General features: G+C 34.9%; 2 protein-coding genes across 4 annotated transcripts in view; both read left to right on the top strand.

Annotated features, from left to right (window-relative positions):
- LOC127865788 (uncharacterized) overlaps window positions 1-23,661 on the top strand; it is a 230,492-nt gene that overhangs the window by 91,729 nt on the left and 115,102 nt on the right. The window lies entirely within an intron of this gene.
- Window positions 3,337-14,252, top strand: LOC127865786 (uncharacterized). Of its 3 annotated transcripts, none has more exons than XM_052405749.1 (3): window positions 3,337-3,488; window positions 11,216-11,632; window positions 12,571-14,252. In XM_052405749.1, exons 2-3 carry the CDS (start codon window positions 11,236-11,238, stop codon window positions 12,942-12,944), a joined length of 771 nt encoding a protein of 256 aa, XP_052261709.1. In that variant the 5' UTR covers window positions 3,337-3,488; window positions 11,216-11,235; the 3' UTR covers window positions 12,945-14,252. The 3 variants fall into 3 exon arrangements, with proteins under 3 accessions (XP_052261709.1, XP_052261707.1, XP_052261708.1); XM_052405747.1 differs by having other exon boundaries at window positions 11,216-11,692; XM_052405748.1 differs by lacking the exon at window positions 3,337-3,488 and adding an exon at window positions 4,249-4,275 and having other exon boundaries at window positions 11,216-11,692.

Raw genomic sequence — 23,661 nt, 5'->3', positions numbered from 1 at the left:
TATAACTAAACAAAATAAAGTTATCAAGAATGTATATGCTGGAATGTCCAAATCGGCACCATAAACATATGCAGCTCCAATAGAAAGGGCCGTGCTCCTGGTTTAGAGCCACGATGAGTAACTGATAGATTTGACAAATCCTCATAGTGTGTGATTTCACAATGAGAACCTACAACTACTATGGATTAACTCTTTTTTAAAGAGGAAACATTGTGATTATTATACATAGATATATTTGTTGATATTGTCTTTGTTCATTATTTTGTATCAATTGTATTGGTATAAAATTCATTATTTACGAGTCTGCTTTTTGTTGGTATTTTGTTTTCGGATACTTTCATACAAAGGCTCCGCAGTTTAGTAAGACGTACAAACTTTTGTTTTTAACCTTTTTTACGATACACTATGCATTTCCAACTTTAATATGGTCGTTAAAGGGAAGACATATTGCAAAAATCGCTTTTACATTATTTCTTGATGTTAAAAACATTAATATAAATTGGGTCGAATATGACCGAATATTTAGCAAACAATAACAATTAAAATACTCGTGTAATACCAAATACAATTATATATGATTGATGCGTTTAGGAAAATAATTGTTACTTATTATTAATTTCATGATAAACTGTACGTGACGTGCAGTTTGAAATAGTATTGTCACAGTAATTATGCTTATTAACTCTTAATTAAATGTGCCACCCACACGTTTAAGTGAACCACTGTCACTAAATATTATATTCTTCTGGGTCCTGTGGCGTAAGAGAAGATTTCAAAGTTACCTTCATTTATTAAATGTATACGAATAACATGAATTCTGTCAAGGACAATTTTAACACGGAGGACTTGATTTGAGAAAATTTATAGAACCACTTTCTGATATTACGTAGCAAATATAAAGAAACCATTTGTTTTCGTTCACACGAAAATTCGTCTTATTAAAAAAGACTATTTCGTAAGCACTTAAAATCGCCGATTTCTGGTTTTGAAAAATAGTATCTAAGCTGTATGCTTTGCAGTTTTAATACTGCTTTATATATGTATATGTAGAACATGTCAACCCTCGGGTGAGGCAAACTCTCAATCGATGGCAATGATTGGAAAAACTATTTGATGTGGAGTGCAAAATGTTACAATATATGTCTCATAAAATGAAAATAATAATAAATTGTAATTATCTCACTGAAAAATGTTTGTAGACGCACGCATAAATCATGGGTAGATCTATATGGATTTTATCAATATGATGAGTTTGCAAAAAAAACTTCATTTATGACAGACAATAGGTTCGAGGTATTTAAGTTTGAATATTGTTTAATCATCTGTTCTTCAACAATAAAGATATTTAAAGTTATTGTAAATACTATATAGCCAATTCAATGTCGTATATATCATAAGCTTACCGTGCTGGTATACACCACTCGTATACGCTTGTCAAAATGTGTTTACTTCTATACATGTATTTGTCGATCTAATCTTCGTCGTCTAATAAATAGGTGTGTGTTTAATATTATCTTAGGGCATACCAATCGTGCATTCAACGCTTAACATGTTATGTATATATATCACGTTTTCAGCAAAGTGAACTTATATTGATGAAATTTAACTACATACATTGCAAAAGAGACGTGGGGGAAGCTATGTTCACGAGTTCATTTGCAATTCATTTCTCATGGCGCTAACTTTTTTTCTACCAACTTACTAGTCTAAAACTACACGGGGCATTGGTACAACAAAAGGCCGGGCCGGGTAGCACAGTTGGTGGTCTGCTGGATAACAGATCCGCGGGTCGCGGGCTAGATACCCGGCCCGGTAACATAACTTCTCCGGGTATTGTCAATCGACATTCTGTACAGACCTCTGATTCAAGTTCTGATGAACATGGCGAAGAGACCCAACGAAACAAACCAACAAACAAACAATAAGCCCACACCCGTTGACCTAGGTTTAAAATAACCTGCAATTTGCCAAAATGCGCGGTTGCGCTACTGAATAATTATGTGAGCCATACATCTTTTTAATTATTGTTATGTTTCCCTGTAGTAAGAACCAACCAAAAGTGATGAAATTGAATTAAATTTCAAATGATATCGCGTTTCACCAATTCCACGTGCAAAATGATGAAACGATACATTCCCGCGTGCTAAAGCGCCCGATCGTCACGGACGAATTATTTTATGGTTATCTTGCCCAAAATGGTGTCAAATTATCACATGCCTATTATTTACATTTAAAATCTCAACTGATAGCTGAGATATTCGAGGTTGAAAAGTGTTGCGTTAGAAAATTATCCAAGTGTATGTGGTGATTGGCCATAGACAAATGATTTTGCCACTCTTTATCCCCTACATCTTAACCCACTAGGGTGGCATACGAATGTTAACTAAGTACTTAGTAGTGAACTAGCTATCAAAGTACAAGTATATGTTATTTATAAGGATTATACATTAACTGACCTCCGTGATCTGACTTGAATATTGTTGAAAACGGCATAAACAAACAACAACAAGAAAAATCACTTTAGAGTCAAGATTTTAACAATGTTGATCACAGTGAAAGGGAACACAGCGTATAGTTCATGCACGTTATTACCAACCAACAAAGAGAATTGAAGTAAAACCGAATCTCATCAATTTATCCGCAGATAAGGATTAATTTTATACTTTTTATTCTCTTGACCGTGACCTCAAAAGTTCGAGGCTGTACAACCATAATTAATAACGGTGATCTACAAGTCACAAAATCAGTAATTAATGTCTGTCTAGGAGTACAAAGCTCTTACTGATCTTTGAAAAATATGTATATCTGATGAATACTTATTGCATTGTAAACTGCATATTTCAGGTAACTTTGACATTTAACATTATGAAAGAAAAGTTAACTCTTATAACGTCTTGTAATACCGGTACATGTATGCATGGATCCGCTGTCTTAATTGATGATTTCTTGAGATACTATATAAAAAATTTTAATCACACGTAAAAAATCGTGTAAAGGATTTATATGACTTCGTCTTAATCACGCCTTACACACAGTCACATTACAGTGCACTATTTGTACGTGGCTATGCAATCACCCATTGACAATGCAGTGCTTAATTGCACGTGCCTGTGCGAGCTACACGTGTCGCTATTTAAAACTTTTTAAAACGATATTGTTGTCTGCTGAATCATTAATTTTATTTTTCTGATGGCTTCCCTGAGAGGATTAATGTTAATATATAACGTTTCCATGTCGTAAAAATAAGATTTGGACTGAGATTAACGTTGATTTAAAATCTAAGTATCAATAGGTCATAGGTGTCATAATTACGCAATACGCACAGCATCAGATCATTTAGGGTCGACAACTCAATAATACTCTTCAAAGGAAGGCGGTGTTTGCATTATAAACAAAACAAAAACATTGCTTATAAACAGTTATCGAATTAGGGGACAATTGAATGTGACTTATTGTGTATAAGCCGAATAAAATCAATATATTTGAATGTGAGTATAAACTATGTAGAAACTAGAATCAATATTTAGTTATCGTGACGTTACCCGTTTCCGATAGACACCTATTTCCGATAGGTAAATTACTCTTTGAACATTCATCTTGATGATGCAGTGACAGAAAAGACGACAACAGGCTTTTTCCGCTCCATTTTGGGAAAACGCCACACTGGAATTTTGGGAATTTCGCGTCGTGAAAACCCCCATTTTGGGAAAAAAATTAATCGCAAAATTGGCTCAATTGGGAAAAATTATCGCATGTAAATTATTTAAAACAGTGTTTCTTATATTTCAAAGAAGCCGTTAACTGGTAAATAACGACTATTTTGATAACTTATTATTAAAATTTTACAAAATATTATGAACATGTGTGATTAGTGCAGGTTTTTTAATCTGAATTTGGGGAAAAGGCTTGGCCTTTTTGAGGTGAAAAAAATCGCGGGAAGCGCCGGATTTTGAGGATAAAAAGTTAAGTCTTAAATAATCATTAACATATTTTACAGTTCTTAAAACAAATTCAAGGCAACAGATAATTTAATCATGCAATACTTTCTATTTTCTACACCAGATCAGGTCAACTTATATATTTAAAGGGTAAAAAAAAAAAAAAAAAAAAAAAAAAAAAATTTTTTTTTTTTTTTTTTTTTTTTTTTTTAATTGGGAATTTTTTTTTCAATTGGGAAAAAAAACAACCAGATTTGCATTGGGAATGGGGCCGAATTTCGGACCCGTGGCATAGGGCGGAAAAAGCCTGGACAATAAACACAGAAAATTTTTTAAGGTGAGTTTTATTGGTAAATTATCGGAAACTGGTTACACTAGGATATTGATTTTATGCTTCGATATTTAGAACTAAACTGATAGTTAGAATATACTTCTAATCAAAAGCGTAGTCAATATAAATTGCCGCCTTAGAGTCTTTTGATGATTTTTGCTTTGGCAGACTCTTCAGATTTATTCTGAACGCGAATTATTTCAGCTAATCAAAAGCTATGCCTGGGATTAGTTGCAATAATTCAACTCTCAGCTAAGGCCGCCATAGCAAAAATTATCAAAGGTTCTGGGAGTCCGTTTATATGGACTATGCCCGGGGTCAGCAAGCAAATTGGTATAATTGGCGTCGCACTGAAGTGCGGCGACTTTTATGTAATACGTTTTTTACATACACGAAAATAAGTGTAAATAAGTACTGCATTTGTGCCTATTACATTTACTGCAACATTTATTGCCAATAATGCAAAGCTAATTCTTTTAATTAATAACTGATCACAGGGACTGGGCAATAATAAAAGATCACAGGGACTGGGCAAATACGCAAACCGGTGAAACTTTCTGGTTTTGTATAAAAACAACATTATCAAAATATATTTATTTTGTGGTTTTTCTAACAATAGCGCAGACTTTTGCGGTTCGAGGTTTGGTTAACGCGTATTTTTTCAATTTCACAAGACGACAGCGATTACACGGTTTATTGCTTTATTGATAACTGTTACACTACAGTCACTTATTAATATCTTAGCTAGAAGGTGATTTTTAAAGCGGTTCCGTAGTGAAGTGGTTACACGCTCGCTTCACATGTGAGAGGCCCAAGGTTCGAGCCCCAGTAGAATAAAATTATTTTATTTGTGTTCTATGTTAACTTTTTTTTTGGATGTAGACATTTTAGTTTAAATAAATATGCTGTTTTATTGTAACCATTTTTAGCTCACCTAATTGCTCAGGTGAGCTTTTCTGACCGGTCTTTGTCCGTCGCATGTCCGGCCGTGCGTCCATAAACATTTGCTCGTAAACACTCTAGAGGCCACATTTCTTGTCCCATCTTCATGAAACTTGGTCAAAAGCTTTGCCCCAATAAAATCTCGTCTGGGTTGTGCCGGGTCAAAAACTAGGTCACTAGGTCAAAAAAAGGAAAAACTTTGTAAACACTGTAGAAGTCACATTTTATGTTCAATCTTCATGTAACTTTGTCAAAATGTTTGTCTTAATGATATCTTGATTGAGTTCAAAAGTGGTACCTGTGTGATGAAAAACATGGCCACAAGTAGGCGGGGCAGTTTTCCTTATTTGGCTATAGAGAAACCTTGTAAACACTCTAGAAGTCAAAACTTTTGCCCAATCAATGAAAGTTGGTCAAAACATTGGTTTTATTGATTTCTTGGACGAGTTTAAAAATGATCCAGATCGGTGAAAAAACATGGCCGCCAGGCGGTGGGGCAGTTGTCTTTATATGTATATAGTGAAAACATGGGAACACTCTAGAAGTCACATTTTTTATTCAATGTTCATGAAATTTGTTTTTTGGATATGACAATTGATTTCGAAAATGGTTCGGATCGGTAAAAAAGCATGGACGCTGGGGGGGGGGGGGGGGGGGGGGGGGTCATTTTCCTTATATTTATATAGTAATAACAGCTATTGAATACTTATATAGTTTATCATGTCAAGGGAAGTAACTGCAAATGAAAAATAATGTTGAATTGACAGAGTTGTCTCCCTTTTTAAAATATTTGTTTTAAACACAAGAAAATTAAGTGGAATTAATTATAAATGATAGTTTTAAATTCTGGAAGATAGCAAACTTTTGAATATGTTTTTTATTGTTTGATGATTCTGTACAAAATGGCATTCTTTTGTCAAACAATTAAAGCGAGACTATACGATTTTTATATGTGTTAAATTGTAATATATTGATAAATACATGTTACTATAACACAAAATAGGCAAGATATTGAAGACGAATTTCATAAAATGCAGCAAAGACAAATTAGCGCCCCGAGCTGATGGTGACGAAGATATTTCGTACATATTTTCCTACAATAAGCGAAGAATTCGTCTTTTTATTAGGATTGGAGTTAGTGTTCGTGTGTCGAATGAATAGACATCGCTGCAGGAATTTAAAAACAACCATTAAACTAAAAATGGAGATTCACATCGTACATGCATGATATACATTCTGGCAAATTCGACTGTACAGACATTTTCGATTTCAGAATTAAATATCTGGCTTATTTTGCATTTTTTGACACATGTTCTTCTAAAGTTTTATTTTAAATTATATTGAAATCTATGACCTTGTTAACACTCTAGAGGTCACATTTATTTTTCGATCATCATGAAACTTGGTCTGAAGATTTTTCCCAATGATATCTTGGATGAGTTCGAAAATGGTTTTTGTTGCTTTATAAACATGGCCACCAGGGGCGGGGAATTTTTCCTTATATGGCTATATATGGCTTTAGTAAAACCTTGTTAACACTCTAATGCCACATTTATTGTCCAATCTTCATGAAATTTGGTCAGAAGATTTGTCTCAATGATATCTTGGATGAGTTCGAAAATAATTATGTTTGCTTGAAAAACATGGCTTCCAATGGGGCAGGGCATTTTTCCTTATACGGCTATAGGAAAATCTTGTTAACACTCTAGTTTTATTTAATTCAGTTGCCCAATCTTCATGAAATTTGGTCAGAATATTTGTGTACTGTGTAGTAAAGTTTGGTTTTATTATGTCAGTATTATGTACCATTAACTGTTTTATTTAATTTTTTATAACACAGAATTTCATAATTAACAACTGTTTTAGTCATTATTACTTATGGTTAGCCTATCAACTCTGAGAAAGCTGAAATGAAGACAACATGTACACAATTTTGCAGTATCTATCTCCATTGTTTAACCTGCTGAGTCATATTTCCCAATCTATTTTTTGTTCTGCTATAGAATTTGTTAGACCCCAGATATTAATCATTGCAGTGTGTAACTATTTACCACTCAGCTTACTGACCCTCTCACTGTGCTGTATGCCAGATGTTAATATCTGTGGTCAGTAATAAAAGCTGGTTGAACTGTTTGATATATTTTTAGCTCACCTGATTGCTCTTTGTCCGTCGTATGTCCGTCCGTCCGTTAACATTTGCTCATAAACACTCTAGAGGCCACATTTCTTGTCCCATCTTCATGAAACTTGGTCAGAAGCTTTATCCCAATGAAATCTCGGCCGAGTTTGAAACTGGGTTGTGCCGGGTCAAAAACTAGGTCACTAGGTCAAAAAAACGAAAAACCTTGTAAACACTGTAGAAGTCACATTTCATGCCCAATCTTCATGTAACTTTGTCAAAAAGTTTGTCTTAATGATATCTTGGTTGAGTTTAAAAGTGGTTCTGATCCGCTGAAAAACATGGCCGCCAGTGGGCGGGGCAGTTTTCCTTATTTGGCTATAGAGAAACCTTGTAAACACTCTAGAAGTCACAATTTTTGCCCAATCATCATGAAAGTTGGTCAAAACATTGGTTTAATTGATGTCACGGACGAGTTCGAAAATGGTCAGGATCGGTGAAAAAACATGGCCGCCAGTGGGCGGGGCATTTTTCTCTATATGTATATAGTGGCAGTTTTCCCTATTTGGCTATAGAGAAACCTTGTAAACACTCTAGAAGTCACAATTTTTGCCATAACATCATGAAAGTTGGTCAAAACATTGGTTTTATTGATATTTCGGACGAGTTTGAAAATGGTTGGGATTGGTGAAAAAACATGGCTGCCAGTGGGCGGGGCATTTTTCTCTATATGTATATAGTGAAAACATGTGAACACAGCAGAAGTCACATTTTTTGCCCAATTTTCATGAAATTTGCTCAGAACATTTGTTTCCTTGATACGAGAGTTGAGTTCAAAAATGGTTCCGGTCAGTTGAAAACATGGCTTCTGGGAGGGTGGCATTTTTCTCATTATGCCCCCCCCCCTTTTTGAAGAAGAGGGGCTATATTGTTTTGCTCATGTCATTCTGTCCGTCCACCGGATGGTTTCCAGATGATAACTCAAGAGGGGTTATGCCAACGATCATGAAACTTCATAGGTACATTGATTATGACTCGCAGATGACTCCTATTGATTTTTAGGTCACTAGGTCAAAGGTCAAGGTCACAGTGACCCCAAGCAGTAAAATGGTTTCCGGATGAACACTGAAGAACACTAATGCCTAGGATCATGAAAGTTCATAGCTACATTGATCATGACTCGCAGATGACCCTATTGATTTTCAGGTCACTAGGTCAAAGGTCAAGGTCACGATGACCCAAAATAGTAAAATGGTTTCCGGATGATAACTCAAGAACGCTTAAGCCTAGGATCATGAAACTTCATAGGTACATTGATCATAACTCGTAGATGACCCCTATTGAATTTCAGGTCACTAGGTCAAAGGTCAAGGTCACGATGACCCAAAATAGTAAAATGCTTTCTGGATGATAACTCAAGAACGCTTATGGCTACGATCATGAAACTTCATAGGTACATTGATCATGACTCGTAGATGACCTCTATTGATTTTCATGTCACAAGGTCAAAGGTCAAGGGCACGGTGACCCGAAATAGTTAAATGGTTTCCAGGTGATAACTCAAGAATGCTTATGCATAGGATCATGAAACTTCATAGGTACATTGATCATGACTCGAAGATGTCCCCTATTGATTTTCAGGTCACTAGGTCAAAGGTCAAGGTCGGGGTGACCTGATATAGTAAAATGGTTTCTGGATGATAACTCAAGAACGCTAATGCCTAGGATCATGAAACTTTATAGGTACAATGATCATGACTCGCAGATGACCCCTATTGATTTTCAGGTCACTAGGTCAAAAGTCAAGGTCACGGTGACCTGAAAAAGTAAAATGGTTTCTGGATGATAACTCAAGAACGCTTATGCCTAGGTTCATGAAACTTCATAGGTATATTGATCATGACTCGCAGATGACCCCTATTGATTATCAGGTCACTTGGTCAAAAGTCAAGGTCACAATGCCAAATAACGTATTCACACAATGGCTGTCAAGGTCACGGTGACTCAATTTAGAAAAATGGTTTCTGGATGATAACTCAAGAATGCTTACGCCTAGGATCATGAAACTTCATAGGTATATTGATCATGACCCGCATATGAAACAATGATGGAACTTGACCAGGATGATTGTCTGGACAATATCTAGGTCAAGTTTGACATTTGGTAAAGATTGAATCAACCTGACTCAGGTGAGCGAACTAGGGCTATCTTGGCCCTCTTGTTTGTTTTTATTATGCCCATGAAATAAATGTGTGAGGGGGGGGGGGGGTTCGTAAACACATTAAAATTTTACAGTGTTTTCATATCAATGAGTACTCAACCCCTATCGTAAATGAGCAACGTTAGAATAAGTTCAGAATCATCTCCCCTTTAAGTTGAGAAAAATATGAAATTACTCTTACAAGATGAAGCAGATTTTTTAAAAAACCTACACTGTTCTGTTCCATTAATGAAAACTGCACACGGATGCCAGTAAAAAAGGAAACCAATGTAAATAAAATGAACTATGACATATTTGGGGGTTACAACACAAAATCATAGATAATGGTTATTTGGGGGTAATAACACAGCATCATAGATAATGGTTATTTGGGGGTTATAACACAAAATCATAGATAATGGTAGATAATTAGCATATGGAAGATAAAAACATACATTTAGCAAAAACATAGCCATGCAGATCAGTTTCCGTATGTAAAAGATGTATTTGCATTTACTCTTACCTTCTCTCCGCTAAATTCGTCTGTAGCCGCAATTGTGTTTGTTTAGGTTTGAATTAACGTGTTAAGTCATGCATATATATAAGGTCGTGTTTGTACTTTACCGTACTCGACCCCAAAATAAAAATCGCCATATCGTTGGTTTTCAACCGGATCGATTTTCAGTGATATCCTCAATAAAAACACGTTTTCTTACGATTCTGCCCATATATATAGCTATGACCATGAACATTAAAAAGCATTTAATCGGGTGCCGTTTGTCCGGGTAAACAATTAAATCGGGTGCCGATAGTCCTGGTCGACAAATTTACAGGGTGCCGAGTGTCCGCGTATGCAAAAAAACACTGGGTGCCGATTGTCCGGGTGCCGTTTGTCCTACAATCTGGTTATACCAGTATCTTTTAACAGTATAAATTTTGTTTAAAATTATCGGCCAATATATAAATATTTACAGTAGAAAAAAAAATCGTTCCGTGTAACTTCATTGAGTGCCTTTGACACTGAAATTCCCGACGCCCTTTGATGCTTTGCATCAATACTTATCTTGTTAGCTTTGAAATCAGCCAGATAATTGTCACCAGAAGCTTTCAGATCAGTCAACTACCTTTCATCTTAGGCTTTGGGGTCAGCTAGTTGTCATCGTAAACTTTGGGGTCAGCTAACTAGTTAAAAGTCATTCGTGTTAAGATCTGCCAGCTACATGTCATCACTAGTCTTATTTATAAGACGCGCAAAGAATTTAGAGATACTTTTTATATTGACCAAATTCTGCTCCAAATATTACCAATATAAAAAGTAGCTTAATAGTTGAGAGCGTCAACAAGTTGTACAAATGTAATCACATGCTTTAGAATGATGTGCTCTTTTGAATCTGTGCTCTATTTGCTTGGTGGCACTGAGCAGGATTGTACTTTACATAGCAGAGTAGACATTAGACAAATTATGTTTGTCCTATCTTACTTAATGTTTTTATACACATGTAATGTAACCAACAGGGTAGTGCCCTGGATTTTAATTAGCATTTTACAATACATTGTTGTTAAATGTGTGAGGATAGTGTATAAATAGTTAGGAAAGTTGTTTCATTTTTGCAAGAATTCCATCATAAAAAGGTGTATTTAAGCCACTAATTTGTTTCTCATAGTACATGTAATTCCATTTTCAGAACTGAACTATCATTCTACAATGCCACGAGGCAAAGGAGCAAGAAATATAAAGCGTAAAAGTGACACGGATGTTGTAGCTTCATCCAGCAAAATCAAGAAGACATTGTCTGAAGATGATTCAATTAGTCCTGACATTAGAAAATCCATTAAGGATGAGCAAGTATCTTGTGATTCTGGTTCTCAGGGTGCAGTTATACATGCTCCCGGGTCCAGACTTGATTCCATGTTTTTCAACAGATCTTGCAAAGAATTAGCGAAAGCTCTGCTAGGACAGACTTTAATCAGTATTGTTGACAAGACTCGTGTAGCGGGAAAAATAGTTGAAACAGAAGCGTATCTTGGCCCAGAGGACAAAGCAGCCCATTCATACAATGGGAAGCGAACAGCCCGGAACGAGGCCATGTTTTTGTGCCCAGGTACTGCCTATGTGTACAATATCTATGGAATGTACTGCTGTATGAACATATCAGCGGAAGGTAAAAACAGTTTGCTTAAATGTTTCTTTCACTTATTTACTGTTTTATAGACTTCTAGAAATATTGTTCCAGAATATAAAGTTTGTCTTTTATATTAAAACGTTTTATCAGTTTAATAGTGATTGAACAGTTGGCAAGTTACAAAGCAAGTCTGATTTTAATGCCCCCTGATCGAAAGATCAGGGGTATATTGTTTTTAGCCAGTCTGTCTATCTGTCATTGTGTCAGTCTGACAGTCATTGTATGTGTGTGTCACAAAACTTTCACCTTGGTTAAAATTTTATTACTTTTGCAATATTGAAGATAGCAACTTCATATTTGGCATGCATGTGTATCTCATGGAGCTGCACATTTTGAGTGGTGAAAAGTCAAGGTCAAGGTCATCCTTTGAGGTCAAAGATCATTGTATTTTTCGTTCCTAAAACTTTAACCTTCGTTAAAGTTTGGTCATAACTTTTTAAATATTGAAGATAGCATCTTGATATTTGGCATGCATGTGTATCTCATAGAGCTGCACATTTTGAGTGGCTAAAGGTCAAGGTAAAGGTCATCGTTCAATGTCAAAGGTCAAATTTATGGGTTCAAAGCAGCGCAATAGGGGGCATTGTGTTTCTGACAAACACATCTGTTGTTTTATCCAATGAAAAAGTTTGAAAGTAAAACTTAAAGGTTAAAATGTTCAATCAGAAGCAAGTTATAGTTTACATTGACCAATTAAAAGCATACTTAAGTATGTGTGTTTTTTACTTCAAATAAATATCATATTGTAATTTCACAGTGCAATGAAAAGCAAGCCTGATTTGAAATTATCCAGTCACAAGCATCTGAATTTAAGTTATCCAATGAAAAGAAGCCAGGTTTCAACTCTTTTTTTCCAGAGAATGGAGCAGCAGTTCTGATCAGAGCATTGCAGCCCCTTGAAAACCTGGAGAACATGGACAAGCTGCGCACAAAGGGCAAGGAAGGAGCATCTTTAATGAAGAAAGGGGGCCAGGGACTATGTAATGGCCCTTCAAAACTATGCCAGGCCTTGGGAATAACAAAGGATGCGGTGAATAAAGTTAAATTGCAAGAGTCTGATTCAGTTTGGTTGGAGAAGGGCGAAGATATTGACGATAAAGATATAGTCTGTTGTAAGCGGATCAATATTGACTATGCTGGGGACTGGGTTGAAAAGCCATTGCGCTTTTATGTACGGGGGAATGGTTTTGTGAGCATTAAGGATAAAGATGCAGAAAAAGACTTTGGATAATGTTGTTTTTTTTCAATTAGTATACTGTTCTAAACATGTGGATTGCATTATGTTTTTTTAGATATTTATTTACTTGTTACTAATTATATTATCAGATTTGTATGATGATTTTTATCATGATGTGTTGAATTGAAATAGTTAATAGATCCTCATAATATATATTTATACAAAGTATTGAATTTTATTAAGAAGGTTTTTTCTGTATAAATTTTTTCATAAAGCTAATGTATAAGTTATTGTAAACCTTATCAGGGTGCAGAATCAACAGGGTTTTCAGGGGTTTACACACCAGCTGGACAGAAAGTAAACACACCGTTAAGAACTTTATTTTTTTCAAATATCTCAAGTTATTGAAAAACATTTGCAAAAGTCTTTAGTGCATATTAAAAAGACAGTTTGTTTGCAGTGTGTGTTGACATCTTAAGGTATGAGAATAAATCCTTGAATACGTCTAAAATTGGTGACAAAGTGTCACGTTGCATGAAGCATAAGTTAACTGTGCAGTACACCAGGAGTTCTTTAAAAGGAAAACAAACAGGCATATTAAATAAGCAGCTTAAAAATCTGTCTTTTATGCACTAATAAAAATTCTTAAGAAAAATTGTTTTAAAAAGTTATTTGGAAAAAAGCACTTTGGAAAAAAAGCACCGCTTACCAGTGTGTTTTATTACATCCATTAAGGTTTAATTGGGAACCCCAAAAAGTCGTGTGATCCTGCACCCTGTTTTGAACAGGGCAGGGACATTTAAGTTTGATATTATTGGTTCATTGCTTAGTTTACCACTATCATTTCAGATCTTCAAGTCCAATATTTTTCCATTTATATAACCTACTGTAATTACTATTCGGTAAACAGGGTTATAAACTTACTTTTTGATCACTTAACAAAAAAATTGACATTGTCCATTTTTGCGTTTTCATTTCTTTTTGCATAGCGGAGTTTTCTCAAAAATCTAAGAACCCTAGAAGCACAATTTCAAGAGGTGCATCTGCTTGGCTTAATATTAAAGTCATTATCTATAATAAACCAATTGGATTAACGCACTGTTCCGTTTGTATAACTGTTTAATAAATATTTAATTTTATTAAGCCCTTAATGCTTTCTCAATATTTATGATAATAGTAATCAATGTTTTCGAAGCATGTATTAATGATACATTTCTATAATTTAGTTATTACTGGTAATGGTTCTTTAGTAATCGATTTATATTGGTTTATTATGTTCCAAAACTTTAGTAGATTGTATGGTGTCTGCCAAACTGCAAATGTATGTGTTGCTTAAAGTTTCAATAAATTATTATTAGTTTAGTTTAAACCTATTTATTTTAGCTCCATTGCATAGAAGGCCTAAGGCATATTTGAAACGCTCTCGGGTGTGTTTTGTGGGAATAGAACCAAAACCGTGTCTGCGGGGGGAGATCTAAAGAAAGCTCCCACATTTGAGATCGGACTCGTGATCTCCTGATCGTTAAGCAGATACCATTTGCTGTGATGTCAAAAGGTATGAGCAATAATTTTTGGTTGTATATAATTTAGAGATGCAAAACCTGTGATCTGAATAAAAAAAAGTGCCGTGAGTCTGCTTATAATTCTAGTATAGTAAAAATTGCATCCTTCGGATTTCCATGTGTTAATCTCAAAAGCTCTAAAATCAACAATAATATCACTTTCATATTCTAAACATTTAAAAACACAATTGAGATTTGAAACTTATTTTACATACATGTAGAAGAACATATCGGGTGCATTACTATTTTGATCTATAAAATGTTAATTTGTACTCTTTAAAATTTACCAGCAATTGGCTATATGACAGATTGGTATTTGCCATTGTAATTTCAAGATTTATTAAAATCCCAGTGTTGTGATATTTCATCATGAAAACCATTTTAAACTGATTAAATATATGCATGTATTCAGATGTGACTGTATCATAAATGATTGTGTGTGTTTTTGTCTGTCATATCTTCATCATGCAATTTTAAAGCGACATAAGTTCACCATTTGGCTGGCGAGTGTCACATGTAAGAACCATTTCCTTAGTTCAAAGGTTTAACTCACACTTTAAGGTCAAATTTAGACAGCCCATGCAGTCTATCCATTATATATCATTCAACTCTAATATACCACATATGGTCATGATCACACATAGGATGTTAAAGAAATTTTATTTAGAATATGATCTTACCTTGACCTTTTTCCAAGGGACATGGATTCTACATAAGACCCTTCCTTAAAGGGGCCTTTTCACAGATTTTGGCATTTTTTAACTTATTCATTAAATGCTTTATATCGATAAATGTAAACATTGGATCGTAAAAGCTCCAGTAAAAAATCAAGAATAAAATTAAAAAAAGGAAAAGAACATTGATCGGACCAGGTTTCGAACCAGTGACCCCTGGAGTCCTGCCAAAGTCCTGAAGTAAAAACGCTTTAGCCTACTGAGCTATTCCGCCGATTACACGTAAATGATGTATTTTATACCTTATATAAGCAATCTTCGTAGTTTCACAAAATTTAACGACAAAAACAGAACTCTCCAAATTATTCAATCGTTTTGCGTTGCAACGCTTTATAATTTTTAACCAGGTTTTCCGAAGGAAAAAACTGGTTATTAGATTGGCGAATGCGGGCGGGCTGGCTGGCTGGCGGGCTGGCTGGCTGGCTGGCGGGCTGGCGGAATAAGCTTGTCCGGGCCATAACTATGTCGTTCATTGTCAGATTTTAAAATCATTTGGCACATTTGTTCACCATCATTGGACGGTGTGTCGCGCGAAATAATTACGTCGATATCTCCAAGGTCAAGGTCACACTTTGAGTTCAAAGGTCAAAAATGGCCATAAATGAGCTTGTCCGAGCCATAACTATGTCGTTCATCGTCAGATTTTAAAATCATTTGGCACATTTGTTCACCATCATTGGACGGTGTGTCGCGCGAAATAATTACGTCGATATCTCCAAGGTCAAGGTCACACTTTGAGTTCAAAGGTCAAAAATGGCCATAAATGAGCTTGTCCTGGCCATAACTATGTCATTCATTGTGAGATTTTAAAATCATTTGGCACATTTGTTCACCATCATGGGACGGTGTGTCCCACGAAAGAATCACGTCAATATCTCCAATGTCAAGGTCGCCACGACTAAAAATAGATTTAAAAAAAAAAAACTTACAAAGGGGGTTAATTTTTTTTTTCAAAAGTTCAGTTTGAGTTTTCTCCCTTTATCAGATTTTTTTTTCACAATGAAAACCTGGTTTTGTGACAATTTTGTCCCTTGTTAGGTTTTAAAATCGTCAAAAGATGCATATAATGGCTATATTAGACCATGGTAAATGTTCAGTATTACTGTTTCCTCACAAATATCATAACTAAAACGAAAATTTGCGAATCTGAAACAACTTTTTTCAATTTTGTCAATTTACCAAAGCGTGAAAAGATCCCTTTAACCCTTTACCCCTTATAAAAGCATTTTGACGCATTTGAAGTCCTTAAGAAAATCAAATTTAATCAAATTTAATTCAAGTCCTATTTTAATATATTCAATTTAAGTTTGAAGCCAGGGGTTCATTTCCAACCCTAAGATAATGATGAGCAGCAAACAGCATAAAACCTGAGTTACTATCCATGCTGGACACTAAGAACTGTGCCCTATTGGCTTTGTTCAATGGCTATGTTATTTTAAATCGGCATTCAGTCTCATCGTACTAATATTTTTGCCAAAGGTATTTGAAGAAACGTTTTGTTCTGAGCACAGTTAAGATATGCACATAAAAATAACGGCAAAACAAACATTAATGTTTCTTTCAGTGTTACTGTAATTTGCCTTGAGACTGACAGATGAGATATGTTTCACCGAAGCAATATAAACAGGACTATTGCCAAGCAATAAAAGTCCCCTACCGGTGAAACTACTCCATTTTCAGCAATATTTCTAGTCTATTTGTTGCCATAGCAACCAGAATTCTTTACGAAGGAACAAAATGAAATGACATGCATAATCTCCATATTGTTATCTGTCCATGTTTCAAGTTTCATGAAAAAATATGAAGAACTTTTAAAGTTATCGCATGATCCAGAAAAGTGTGACAGACTCCAATGCGGGGAATAAACAGGTACATTTTCCTTATTACTTACTTGTTTTTCATGGGATGACGCTTATCATAGGGCCAGCCGGACGCGGTTTCATAGAGTATCAACCGTTTCCCTCTGGTTGGTCTGAGTGTGGAGATTACTCATGGAATATTTTGCGATTTCCTGAACCGTCAATTGCTGTTGTACACGGACTAACAATAATACAACTGTTTTCACACTAATTAGCACTGTTTTAGTACCAGTTGTTCATGCAGACGCATTGAAACTGGCAAAAAAATGGATACATCGATTGCTAATGGCGTTATATCAAGGTAAAGTCGAGTTTCGATTGACTCAATGAAACAAACAATATGATCTTAACATAATAGATCTATAACAGTGTTCTATAATGTATGTTAATCAGAGGTCAGGCAAGATGTGCGTCAGCAGATACAGATGAACACCCAAGTTGCAACAGTAACAAGAAAAAACCTCAGACTAAGTATATATATATATATATATCTATGTATATAACTACTGTATTCGTGGACCTTGTTTCATTTATATAAGCTAAAAATTCAACTTTAAACTTTATAATGACAATGTCATATTCTTTAAATTGAAATTATTTGCTAACAATGAAACTGACCTACTGGACCAATAGAATCAGATCATTGTTTAACAATAACCATAATAAATTAGCTGATGGCTATCAATAATCAAAATCATTCAGAACAATGCTTATCATGTTTGTAAGTAGTTAATAGAGTAAACCAAGAAAAACTAAAATATTAAAACATATATATACAGGTCACTGAGCGAGATGCAGATGGTGTATTATGCCAAACAGAACAGCTTGGCAGACAAACACGAAAAGTTCTACGAAAGAATCACAGTACAGACTGATATTCTCATAAAAAAAATCCAAAAATGAGTGAGTACAAATGAGGTTATTACGTAAACATTGTTTCAAAATTATTATATAGGCATTGAAATAATATATTTTGTTCACTTTTTGAATGACTGTTCCAATGCTGTTAAACCCACATAAACAAACAAGGAACCAAACTATCAGTGTATGACTCCGAGATATGTACAAGCGCAAATATAATGGGAAATTTTTTATTTAATCTGTTAATTTCCTAAGTAAAGTTATATGCGACATTGGTATCTCTAACTCTTCTCCCATCCGATACAGCCTGAAACATATCTCCCTTGGCAACCTCTTCTTAAGGTTCCGGATCAACTGCTGGTTCCCCCACATCAACCGCAGATTATGAAGAACAGCACAGGGAATGATGATGCGGCTGACCTTGGCAGGCTTCATTCTAATCTGTAATAAACAGAAATTGGAGGAATAACATTGAAAAATAATGTTACATCAAAAGTCATTGTTATAAATGTTGTCAAATTTGTCCCCAATGCTTGATGCAGAGTAAATAGTAACAACTACTTTTTCCCCCCGAGTGTAACAATTTACTAATATCTTATGTATTTCTTATGAGCTCTAACAGATACACAAAAACATATCTAAAAATGTTTTAATTGTTTTAGCTGGCATTCAGGAATGTATCAGTACTTTACAGGCTGTTACATTGACTTGTTCAATATGTCAAATTCAGTTACATTTATTCATATTTAGAATATTCAGCATATTTTTCCGTCTATTAGTAAGTTGAATTTAAGAACTGAAGTGTGTCTATGGCATGCAAAAATAAATTAAGTTATTTATAACTTTTTTTCCAACTCTTAGACTTAATTTGCCTAGAAATATATGATGATGTCAATTTTGATTAACACTCTTTGTTGATTAAATACATTTTATTTTATAATCTTCAATAAATTTCATCGTTAATAATATAAATAGTTTCCTTACATACCTCACCATGAAGGACATGAAAGGTTCGCTTCCGAACCCCGAAGGCCCTTTCAATACTGTTTGGTGCCTATGTGAGCAGTATTGTACTTTTCCTGAGCTTCTGACTCTGTGAAAACAGTTATAAATATGTTGATAGTTTTAATACTGAACTATTTTATTGAAAAAGTGTTAGTACTTAGAGAATCCAGGAAAATCTATTTCATAATTATATGCGTTGATTATATGCTTAGCATATATGAATGTTGTTTCGTGTGTTTCGTTTTGTTTTTGCAGTTTATGAAAAAAACTTGTTATTATAATATTTCCATTAAAAGAAACATGGCAATTTTCAACCAAAATGTGTGTTTTGCTGGACACATACGATATGTATAGCCACATGTACCAGAACATGCCAATGCGACGTTGTTTTAGACTTATTCGGCGGAGAAAACGGTATTCCCTGACATGTGCGTGCTCAACAACAGTTGTTTTAGAAGTTGTCCATGTATAACAGCCATGTGCGTGCTCAACAGCAATCGTCAAAACCAATCGAAACTCAACTTAACCTTGAAAATAACGCCATTAGCAATCGATGTATCCATTTTAGCCAGTTTCAATGCGTCCGCATGAACAACTGGTACTTAAACAGTGCTAATTAGTGTGAAAACAGTTATATTATTGTTAGTCCGTGTACAACAGCAATTGACGGTTCAGGAAATCGCAAAATATTCCATGAGTAATCTTCACACTCAGACCAACCAGAGGGAAACGGTTGATACTCGATGAAACCGCGTCCGGCTGGCCCTATTGAAGGCGTCATCCGATTAAAAACAAGTACAGTAAGTACTAAGGAAGATGTACCTGTTTAAACACTCAAATTTTCCATCTTATCGAGGCATCGGCGGCCATGTTTTCTCAATTCTGACCACGTGATTCCCCGCATTGAACTCACAGACACACAGAGCGCAAACCAAAAGTCCCCTCCGGTTTCACCGGTAGGGACTAATAACACCATAAAGAATATAAAACAATTTATTCCTTTGCATTAATAATATTGAACACAAACTGGTATTAGTACATACAATAAATAAGGTCAGTAAAATGTCATTTTCACACCTTCATTTCCATTTAGTGTTCAAAAGTTCCATTTTACTGCATTCATTTAGCACGGTATTATTTCACGCAACGTGAAATTTTGTCACCGATTTCAGACGCATTCAAGGATTAATTATTATACCTTAAGATATCGGCACAAACTGCAAGAAAAAAATGTCTTTTAAGCACCATAGATGTTTGCAAATGTATTTCGATAACTTAAGATATTTACAAAAATAATGTTCTTAACGGTGTGATTACATTCTGTCCAGCCCGTGTGTAAACCTCTGAAACCCCCGTTGATTCTGCACCCTGTATATGTTGAAGGACATATACAGAGAAATGTGTTGGTAAATGGGGCTGTCAAGTGTCTTGCACATCTGCCCTTTATTGTGATGAAGTTTTAATTTAATTGCTTTTTTTACGACATTTGAAAGTAGTGTTTATGACAATTGAAATAAGTAGGCTTGACTAACTTATGACATTTTATTGTAATTGGAGTTTAAACACGGCCGTTAATCACGGGCGCCACCTCTTTTTAGATGCATTAATAAATAAGCCAATGCTACTTCCGAGGTGGCGCTCAGGCCCGGATGTTTTGAAATTTAACGGATAATTTAACAAGGTGATTTGGTTCTATAAGTTTTTTTTCCGTCATATTTTGCATTATTTTTCAAAAATCGGCCAATGAAGTGCGATTCAGCGAAGATAAATTAATCCAGAAATGTACAGAAACATACAATCACAACCCATTTGGAAACGTGAGGACCTTTATAAGTTGTGGCATGGTAGAACTCGTATGTATTTGCCTGTTTGACGAGCATATTCCCAGCCAATTAAATCCCTCATTACATAAAACTATTGCTTTGAACATGCACACGTTAATGCATGCACAAAAACATCGGCTTCTATCCGATCTAATGGATAAATTTGCATAGTTCGGAGCCAATACCTAGTAGGTGGCGCTAAAAATAGGAGGTGGTGCCAATGCACATTTAAAGCTATTTTTAAGTGACATATTTTATGTAATGGTTTCTATTATGTTTACTGGACTTACATTTTTTGTAAGTTGACTACTTTACCACGTTTGAGTCGCGTGCGTTTTTAATTAGAAAAAAGTATTATTCTAATAATGTCTTTCTGGATTTAAACGTTCGCTTTGTTAGATAACAACACTGAACATGTTCTATGCCAAAAAAATACCGGAAAACGACCGAGCTATCTTCATTTTGTTGAGTTGATAGATGGAAAAACAACATATATGAGCCTAATAAAGATGCGTTGACCTTGACCTTGTAGTAAATTAAGAATTTGCATTAAGGGACACACACCATCGTTTCAAGAAGTATTATCTAATATTTATTTCGTGAATTATCATACTGTAAACAAAAAATGCTGTCGATGAACTATTTCGATAATGTTGGGAATTTAGTTATTGGTTTTATTGAGTATTACAAATTTTCGGTAAATATCGTACACTGTTTTATTCATGTCGGTGACTTCTTAATTGAGTTGATAACTTTGATATTTAAAAACTGCATCTTATTTATTATAGAATGTGTTTATGTTCTGTAAAGATTTGGACCTTTGTATGTACGTTAAAAAATATAACAAACAATATTATATATCAAACGTACGTCATGTGATAATGTCATTGCGATACGACTGTTAAATGATACATCATGCATTGGCGCCACCTCCAATCATTACTGTATCTCCCTAGCATTGGCTCAATCTCTTTTGGAAAATGCAAAATTATCTATTATGTCGGCAAAAAGCCATTATTTTTGTGCATGCAGCATCTATTATGTTGTACGCTGGGCCGGATTAAGGTGTTTTGGGTCCCAAGGCTGCACATGTTACAGAGGCCCCCCTTCCCTCTGGCCCCCTTCTGTATATTGAAATTCATACTTGATACTACGTACAACTATACAAAAATCAGAAAACTTACATTTGTACACAGTTGATTGATTGATTTTATTTGGTAAACATATGAACATTACATAGCTACTACATAATGCAGACAATATAAAATATATTATCACAGCAATATACATAGCAAACCATGGAATGCACACACAATACCAAGGATAACACAAAAAAGAGAAAAATGATTTTCACTTATTTCCATTGTGGTCCTTGTTATTGGTGGCAGTAACCATGAAACAGTCATGTATTAGATTTTAATAATGTATATGTATCAAATATGTACTGTTTAATAAAGTATATTACTGATTTAGAATGAATAAATATAATCACATGTTCATTATTATCACAGAAGTTGCATAAGAAAGTTACACACTGCATAGGTAGTTAATAAACACACTTTGTAGCATACTATAAGTTAAAGAATAATTATGAGATCCTTGCATCTTATTGATCATAAGACTTAAAAATGTATCACAGTATTTTAACAGAACATAAAATTCATAATAAAAATTATACTATAAAAAGCTATAAAGACTCTAAAAACTGTTTCTTGATGGCACCCTTGAAAGTGTTAGGTTTAGGTACATCCCTGATGTTTTGAGGAAGATTGTTCCATAAACAGATACCATTATATGTAAATGTTTTAGAACCAAAACTTCCTACTCTTGGTTTGGAAAAACGACCAGAATCTTCAAATGTAAAATTTTCAGCAAAATGATCAGATTCTGGCTGAGCTACCATATTAGACCTAGTACAACGATTATGTACGCCAGACACTGGCTTAAAATTCTCACCCATATACTCTGGTGCAAGGCCATTTTTAATCTTATGTACATGACAAAGTAAGATCTGTTCTACTCTTTTTGAAACAGGCAGCCAACCTAAATGTGAAAACTGTTCTTGACCAACATGTGATCTGTTATCCATATTCAGAACAAACCTAATCATCTTGTTTTGTGTAGTTTGAAGCCTATTTTTAAGTGACTGAATAAGACCAGGGTAGCAAAAAGAGCAGGCATAGTCAAAGTGGCACTGTATAAGAGACATGACATGGAGTTTTCTGGTGTGCAATGTAAAGAACTTACTATTTCTGTATAGGAACTTTAACCTTGAGTTTACCTTTGTAATAATTGATCTAGCAATGGTTTTACCAGACAGGAACTGGTCCAATACAGCACCTAGGTACTTAACAGAACTTGATGGAGTAATTGACACATCATTGCAAGAGACATTTAACTGAGAATATGACCTTAGTTTGGGCTTTGAGCCAAACAATATAGATTCTGTTTTACCAAGATGTAGGGAAAGTTTATTGTCCACTAACCACTCACTTATAAGTTCGAGATCGCTAGAAAGAATGGATTCAATTTCTGAAATGTGTTTACCAGCTACCAGGATGCCAGTATCATCAGCATAAAGTAAAATTTTATTTCTTACCACAGCGGCCATATCATTCACATAAATTAAAAATAAAAGGGGACCTAAAATGGAGCCCTGAGGAACACCACACGAGATGGAGGCCTCGGAGGACATAGTACCTGATACGTCAACAACCTGATGGCGATCGGAGAGATAGGAGGTAAACCACCTGACTGCGTCACTATGGAGACCAATAGCCTCAAGTTTCATGATTAAAATACTATGATTGACAGTATCGAAGGCCTTCTGTAGGTCTAACAATATCATACCAACCATCTTACCTTCATCCATCTGTTCGCTATAAAATCACTCAATGTGTTATGGTCTCATTATATATTATATTATT

The sequence above is a fragment of the Dreissena polymorpha genome, chromosome 2 (genome assembly GCF_020536995.1).
Source record: "Dreissena polymorpha isolate Duluth1 chromosome 2, UMN_Dpol_1.0, whole genome shotgun sequence".
NCBI lineage: Eukaryota > Metazoa > Mollusca > Bivalvia > Myida > Dreissenidae > Dreissena > Dreissena polymorpha.
Note: the sequence above shows the minus strand (reverse complement) of the source record. Positions and strands in the feature narration are given on the sequence as shown.